Below are 8,225 nucleotides of genomic sequence, written 5' to 3'. Positions count from 1 at the left end.
GGTTTGAAAATACACCTTTACTACGTGATAATTATCGCATTTATCTAAAATTTACAGATTTAGTATATTAATTGTACTGGCTTTCCAGAGCTAACGATAGTCTAGAGCAGCACTGTCTAGTAGGAATATAATGTGAGCCATATAAGTAACTTTTTAGTAGCCACATTAAAACAGAAGACAATATTAGTATATTTTAACTCATAATTTCTAAAATACTTAAATATACTGAGATATAGTGTATTGCTGCTTTCACTCTAAGTCTTTGAAATATCGTGTGTATTTTACACATGCAGTGCACATCTATTCAAACTAGCCACAATTCAAAGCACTCAAAATCCACATGTGGCTTGTGGCTACTGCTTTGGTCAGTTGCAGGTCTAGAACTTTTTAGGGCAGGCAATTATCCTCTCTAGACCTCAACTTCATGTCACTTTCATTTTAGGTTGTTAATCCATATAATGGTAATTGGTTTGCCTAGATTTTGACACTCATTCATAAAATAATTTGAATTATTATTTTTTAATCAGGCTTGTGCAAAAGACATCTAAAAAGCACATTATTCCCCAATTTAATCCCCAAACCTTATGAAGATAAGTTCGAGTTGAGGATGCAGAGGTTGAGAGCAAGTTAATTCTGTTCAAAGATAAACAGCTAATAGGAGGTGGAACTGTTTTTAGAGCAGTAATTGGTTGTGAATATTCGGTCACCTCTAGGAAGTTTCAAAACTTAATACAAGGTTGAAAAAAAATTCAAAGTATGTGGGTCTGTGTAAAAGTGGACAGAAGTATAAAGAAAACATTTGAAGTAAGTTTATTCGGTGACATCTAAAGCCACAAAATTTATTTTAGGTGTGGATTTTAAAATTTCAAATGGCAGAAATTGTAATTTTTCCCATTTCTAACTGTAAGAGCAGTATGTAAGTTTAAGTTGCCTGTTGTTTAAGTAGCATATTTTGATGCATATTTTGATCGCCTCTTCTAAAACAAATCATTTTTAGAAGTCTTGGAAACCCCGTCTTAATTAGATGTTGTAAAGATACCTAATTTGAACAGGATAAAAAACGCTGGCTTTCAGTAGTAATTTCGTTACAAGCCTTTAAGGAAGCAAAAGTTTTAGGCAGAAAAGATCGTCATTATAAGCTAACTTAATGCAAGTGTACAAGTACTCAAGTTCATAGTAGGCACTAAGAACATGTAAATTTTCAGTATATCCCTAACATATTTATATACACAAGAGATGTCATAGAATATTCCATGACTAATAAGTCTTCTAATGATGTTTCACTAATCTTTTAATTTGTATAAAATGTATAAGAGCAGCAAGAGGTCTATTTATGACGTTAAACAATGGTGAAAAACCAATGAAATGTACCCTTTTAAATACTACCGTGGAATTGGTACAACTGTTCTAGGCAAGAAATCTGGCAGTATGTATCAAGAGTCTTAACGTTTCTTACCCTTTGGCCAGTAAGTTGTAGTTGAAAGTTGATCCTCAAGAATAATTAGAAATGTACCTAGATTTATAATCTAGAATGGTAATAATCAGTAGAAAGCAATAAAAAAGGTCACCAAGTATGGAATAAAGAATGGTTTTTTGTGATGATAGGTTCATTGTGATGAAAATAATGCCATGTTTTCGGAATAATGACATGGGCAAATGCACATGAAACTGTACATAGACCACGTTTTTGTGTTTGAATCATATCTGATTGTGTCTCTCTCCCCACGTTGGAGTGTTAAGATCTTAGAAAAGAGAAATAAGAGCACGAAAAAGCTGGTTCTGGTGTTGGACTAGTCGTAAATGTCAGCCTCGCTAGCTGTGTTATCCTGAGCAAGTTCCTCTATGCCTCACTAATCTGGCTGTAAAACGGGAAAAACGAGTGTACCTACATTTTGGGATGGTTGTGTGAAAATTAAAGTGCTTAGCGCGCCGCCTAAGTAAAATTTAGCTTTATTACTACGATAATGTCTTCCTGGAACTCTCAGTGGAGAAAAAGGGAAATAAAATTTAGAAATGTAATTACGAGCTTGTAAAGGGAGAGCACCAGGAGATTCTATAGGAGGAATTTAACCTAATCTGCCAACTCGCCTCGTCCAAACACCTTAATTTTGGATAGATCCGGGGTGTCGGCATGAATCGGGATCTACACTCGCCATTGCGTAAGCAAATGATGTTCTGACGCGGTAGTGGCGGCTGGTGGGTTTGATGGTCTGTATTTCATGGCCATTTTACTCGCTCCCATCCCACGCCCCTTCTAAGGGACTCAAAGGCGTTCCCTCCTCCACCCCTTTGGCGTCGCGCAAAGACGCGCAGTGCTTGGGTTTGTCCTCATTCTGTAACCTGGCACTGTGGAGAGGAGGCGGGTGGGGGTGGAGCACGCTTCCGTCCGCGGGTTCGCGTCGCAAAGATTATAGTCCCCAGCGGATTTAGCGATCTCTGGGCTGCAGGGGGGCTAAGGTTTTCTTGTGCTGTAACACAACCTTCTTTCCTGCGGCGGTTACTGGGTGCTGGAGTAAACTTCCGGAGAAGGCCGAATGCGGCCTTCTCTGAAAGACCGCTTCGCTGCTCCGCCTAGGAGGGCGGAGCAGTAGTACGCTAGCGTCTTGAGCGAGGTGAAGATCTCAGGCACATCCTGCGGCTTCTCGCGGCTGGAGGAGGGGGTGGCCGCGCATGCGCGCGCGGGGCCGCAGGGGCCGTTCGCGGAAGACTACAGTCGGTGGTGAAGGTTCGCGGTCGGTCACTGAGTCCTCTGCCCCATTGGCGGGGCGGGGACACGGAAGGTGGGTGGGGGTCGCCTCGACTTCGGCCTCAGTTTGTAGGTCAGCCTCAGTCGCGCGGATGGAGATGATGCCGTGGGTGCGAACCTTGAGGGAGAAGCTGAAACAACGCCTGAGGCTGGACGTGGGACGCGAGATCTGTCGCCAGTATCCGCTGTTCTGCTTCCTGCTGCTCTGCCTCAGCGTCGCCTCCCTGCTCTTCAACAGGTAACGCCGTAGGCCCCTGTGCTGCTTCACCGTGCGGACTCTGCCCTGGCTGCGAAGCTGCGGAATTTCGGGTCCGTCTGCGAGGTGGCCTGAAAGAGCAGCTTCCGCGGAGCGGGGTTGAGGGTTGGGGCCCGGAAGTGCGGGCGATGGGGTGGGCTGAAGTGCCTCCTTTCCTAAGACTTCGTCTCCTAAGCTACCCGGCCCCGATTGTTACGTTTTTTCCAGCCGCTTATGAAGACCTGGTCCTCCATAGTTGATGTTTTTCAGGAGTGTGAAATTTATATGTCCGACTAAATTTGAGACCGTACATGGGCAGTACGGCCAGCTGACAGGACGGTTCAAGGTCCTGTCTCAGTGTCAGTTTTAGACAGAATCCCCTTGTTCCCACCAAACAGTCACTCGCACACATATCTTGAAGCCCCAACTTTACCCATACGGTTTAACCCGTGGTTAAAGCTAACGGTCATAAAGTTTTGTTGAACCGAAGTCGGCAAAATAGTTCCCGTCTCAGCATTACTGTAATATTCTAAAGGAAAGACTGAAGAGAAAGAAGACCTCAAATAGTCTTTGAAAAGTTAAAAGTAGTAGATTCAATTAACCTTTTGAAATCAGAAGGTTTTACTCCTGAAATAAACTTTTCTTCGATTTGTTTCAAGAAATGTTAGCGATGAAGTAGGTAGAAGAGAAATTTCCAGATTTGCTTTTGGTGGAAAGAAATCTTAAGACCGTTGGTCAGCTGCAGCACTGTGTGCTGTTTTCTATGATAATTTTGAATATGCAAGCCTTAGGCTGTTTCTTGAGGTAGTCGATCCCCAAGGGTAGGAAGGAGGAAGCATGTACAAGGAATTCGGTAACTAAATTTTGCTCTAAGGTAGGCATTTCCTGTGACTATGTTGACGTTGGGTTTCTGCCCTATTTGCTTTACTTTTTTGTTAGTTGATTCTGGGTTTAAATATCACTGAGTTTAATAGCCATTGATAATTTACTGAGAAGTGTGCATGGAGTGCTGATAAGATGTTTGATTGTAGGAGTGTAGAAGGAGTGGAATCCTTAGCAGAGTGGAAACTGATTATTAAATACTTGCTTTTTGTCATCTGGAAGACATTTCAAGCCAGACTAACAGGTTTAGTGTGAAAGAAATGCAAATTTTATATGACTGTTAAGTTTGTTTCCTGTGGAACTGGGTCAGTTTAGGTCTCCAGAGGTGGACAACCATTTAGAAGCAGTTTATACTAGATCTCTGAGGTCGCATCTGGTGTTTTATTTTGTCAAGAAAACATGGAAAGTAAAATTGTGTATATGGTCTGATCTATACCCTAAATTTGTTTATGCAAAGAAGGAAGTACATGTAGGAGTTATCTCTGAGTGTCTCTGAGTGTTTGGATTTATGAGTGAGATTGATTTTGTCTTTATTTTTTGTATTTTCGATTTGCTGCTCTTATAATCAGCAAAAGTTATTTTTTAAAAATCATAGAACTGTTTAGAATAAAAGAATGGTTGCATGCCCTTTTTCCAGGTAAAAGCTTTTGAAAATGGATAACAGTGCATATAATGTGTATAATTGCAGTTTTATTTAAAATATGTGTGTGTATTCACATTTACATACAAGCATATGCTAGGATATGCTTTGACTCCCTCTGGATTGTTGTTATTCAAGTAATGTCCCTTTCAATGGGTAGTGCTATATATCTGTTATTTATCAGAAGTCCAGTGACTCTTTATTTATAGAAAGATAGATTTTGGGGACTTAGGATGGAATTAGAGTAAATGGGAAGATATGCTCAATAAATATTTTAAATAAATGGTTTCTAGACAAGCATTTCACCACTTCATTTTTTGTTTTTTCTTTAAAATTTTTTTTTATTAATTTCACCGGTTCCTTTTTATAAATAACTTCAAAAGAAATTTCCAGTTTAAAATCTCTATTGTTGGGTATAAAGTTTGAAGCTTTACTTATGTATGGTCAAACTTAGAATAATACTGTTGTTTTTAAATTAATTTTTCTTTTATTGTAGAACATTTAGCTTCTTAGCTTTAGGGTGTTTTTAGTATATAAATTTTCCTTTCAATATAAATTAAAATTATGAATCCTTTCTATGGAAAAAATGCTTTTACCTTTGGACCATTATAAGTGATTTGTGGGAACAGTATAGTAGCATTTTATACTTTCAGAATCACTTATGGTGTCATCTTTACAGTGTTAGGATAAATTAAAAGCATAGATATAGTTATATAGATTTATTTATTTGGTAATCATAGTGTGTGTTATAAGAGATTATAAAGTAATTAGAAATATAGATGCATAGTAGTAATAGCTAATACTGTCTATATTTTTTTATTGTGAAAAATAACATATATAAAAAAGCAATAAATTTCAAAGCACATTACAATGATTAGTAGAACAGATTTCAGAATTTGGTATGGGTTACAGTTCTACAATTTTAGGTTTTTACTTCTAACTACAACAAGATACTGGACACTTAAAAGAAATATCAATATAATGATTCAGTAATCGTACCCATTTGTTAAACCCTGTTTTCTCTACATAACTCTACCTTCACCTTTGATCTTTTTCCCAATCTTTAGGGTTATTTGCTTATTCTAACTTTTTCATGTTGGAAGGGGCTATTAATAATATGGTATAGGGGGATGGAACTAGTTGATGTTTTGGAGAGGTTGGCTCCTCCTTGTCAGGCCTAGGAACCCATCTGGAAGTTGTAGGTAAGTAATTCTAGTGCATGGAACTTTTGTAGACTCTCAGATAAAGCCCTAGGTATTCTTCAGGGTTGGCAGGGATGATTTTGGTTCGGGTTTGGCAAATCATGATAGGTAATAATGTCTAACTGAAGCTTGTGTAAGAGTAGCCTCTGGAGTAGCCTTCTACTCTACTTGAACTCTCTCAGCCACTGATACATTGTTATACTTTTGGCCAGGATTGAGTGGTATCCCACATTGCCAGGGAGACTTTCACCTCTGGATGTCATGTCCCACCTAGTGGGGAGGGTAATGATTTCACTTGGCGGAGTTGAGCTTAGAGAGAGAGAGGCCACATATGGGTAGCAAAAAAGGTCCTTTGGAAAAATAGGCATAATGATAGGTAGGCTAAACTTCTCCACTGCATAAATAAGCTTCGAAAGAGCAAGCCGCAAGATCAAAGGCTTGGCCTATTGACTTCAGAGTCCCTAATATTTGAGACAGTATCAGGGGTTTCCTCAGTGGTAAAGTTTAATAGGTCCGTATTTTTTGTCCCATTCCTCATTGTACTTTACCAATACTTTTTTATTATCTGGTCAGTATTCTCTGGGATGTATCTGGACATTACTTTAAGCTATACAGAATTACAGGCCCTCTTTCCCCTTCTGCGCTCCTTGTGTTTGGGTTGTTTAAGTGATCTATCCAGACAGGTTGAGTTAGATTATGTGCTACAGAACATTTAGGTTCTGGACAAATAAAATTTTCTTCCTTTGGTCTCCTAGAAAAGATGAAGCTCTAAAATACAATGTGTTCCTTACCCCTGTATTCTGAATTACCTTAATCCTGACCTGATCAGTTTCATTCTTATCTTTAATTGAAGCCTAATCTCTTTTTCAGTTTTTTTTAGCAGTTGTTGTATGTGGTAAAGCTGACCTTTAGAACTGTAGAACTCCTACTCTCAGTTTTAGGTGTCACCCAAGTACCCAAAGTTCCAGGGAAATACCAGGTTATACATATATACACAGCCTCTCAAAATCGAGAAATAACAATTACTGCTCCAGACTAAATGTTACAGAAGAGCTTACAATCTAGGCCCCCATATTCTTAAAAGTACTTATAAATGAGACCATACAGTATTTGTGATTTTGTTTTTGGCTTATTTTGCATCATATAATGTCTCACAGGTTCAGTCACAACATTGCATGCCACTCAAAAGTAGAAGTGTTGACCAGTGGCATAAAATTGAGAGTGCAGAAATAGACCACCAAATCTATGGCCAGCTGATCTTCAACAAGGTACCCAATCCACTGAACTAGGACCCAAAATAATCTTTTTAATATATGGGCATCAGAGAACTGGATATCAATAGCCAAAAGAATGAAAGAGGACCCTTACCTTACACCCTATGCAAAAATTAACTCAGAGTGGTTCAGAGACATATATACGACCCAGTACCGTAAAACTCCTAGAAGAAAATTTAGGAAAACAGCTTCAAGTTCTCATAATAGGACATAGCTTCCTAAACTTTACACCCAAAATATAAGCAATAAAAGAAAAAAATACATAAATGGGAACTCCTTAAAATCAAATCCTTCTGCATCTCAAAAGATGGTCAAAAAGGTAAAGAAGCAGTAATTAATTGAAGAAAATATTCGGAAATCATATTGGATAAAGTTTTGATATCCTGTATACATAAAGAAATCCTATAACTAGACAACAAAAGAACAAATGACCCAATTATAAAATTGGCTAGAGATATAAATGGGCATTTTTCCCGAAGAACAAATACAGATGGCTCAAAAGCACCTTAACAGAAGCTCATTTTTATTAGCTATAAGGGAAATGCAGATCATGACTACAGTAAGATACCACTTCATACCTAAGGATGACTGCTATTAAACAAGAAACTACAGATGTGGAGAGATGTGGAGAAATTGGAACACTTATGCACTGCTGGTGGAAATGTATAATGGTATAGCTACTATCGAAGACAGTTTGGAAGTTCCTTAGAAAATTAAATATCGAGTTGCCCTATAACCTGGCAATACCACTACTCGATATATACCTGGAAGAGGTGAAAACATGACACAGCAGTTGCACACTGCTGTTCATAGCAGCATTATTCACATTTGCTAAAAGATGGAGACAGTCCAAGTATCCATCAACAGACAGGTGGATTAACAAAATGTGGTATATACATATAATGGAATATTATGCACCAGTAAGATGAAATGATGTCCTGAAGCACATGAAAAGATGGCTGAAACTTGAGGATATGATGCTGAGTGAAATAAGCCAAACACAAAAGTATAGCTATTGTATGATTTTGCTTTTATGATCATGGTAAGGGTAAACTCAGAGGCCTGTAATACTGCATATAGGTGGCCTAGAGAGATACAGAAAGCTAGAGATGGGTGAATGGTTAGCTGATGAGATTGAACTTAAATGTAAGTGAATGGATAGAAATGGAGGTAGTTGATTAGTGGGTCTATAAGTAATATTGCCATATTGAAGATGAACATGATTGAGAGGGGTTGTATAGAGCCA

General features: G+C 38.6%; 1 protein-coding gene across 4 annotated transcripts in view; it reads left to right on the top strand.

The window, feature by feature from the left end:
- The first annotated feature begins 2,254 nt into the window (after positions 1-2,254).
- SNX14 (sorting nexin 14) overlaps positions 2,255-8,225 on the top strand; it is a 136,077-nt gene continuing 130,106 nt past the window's right edge. For 2 of the 4 annotated variants that reach the window (XM_077162358.1, XM_077162357.1), the window contains exon 1: positions 2,255-2,984. In XM_077162358.1, the coding sequence (XP_077018473.1) occupies positions 2,671-2,984 (314 nt within the window). In that variant the 5' untranslated portion in view covers positions 2,255-2,670. The remainder of the gene's footprint in view (positions 2,985-8,225) is intronic. The other 2 variants (XM_077162360.1, XM_077162359.1) reach the window with 2 other exon arrangements.

This window comes from Tamandua tetradactyla, chromosome 5 (assembly GCF_023851605.1).
Source record: "Tamandua tetradactyla isolate mTamTet1 chromosome 5, mTamTet1.pri, whole genome shotgun sequence".
Classification (NCBI taxonomy): domain Eukaryota; kingdom Metazoa; phylum Chordata; class Mammalia; order Pilosa; family Myrmecophagidae; genus Tamandua; species Tamandua tetradactyla.
The sequence above is the reverse complement of the archived record's forward strand: the minus strand, read 5'-3'. Positions and strand labels throughout refer to the sequence as shown.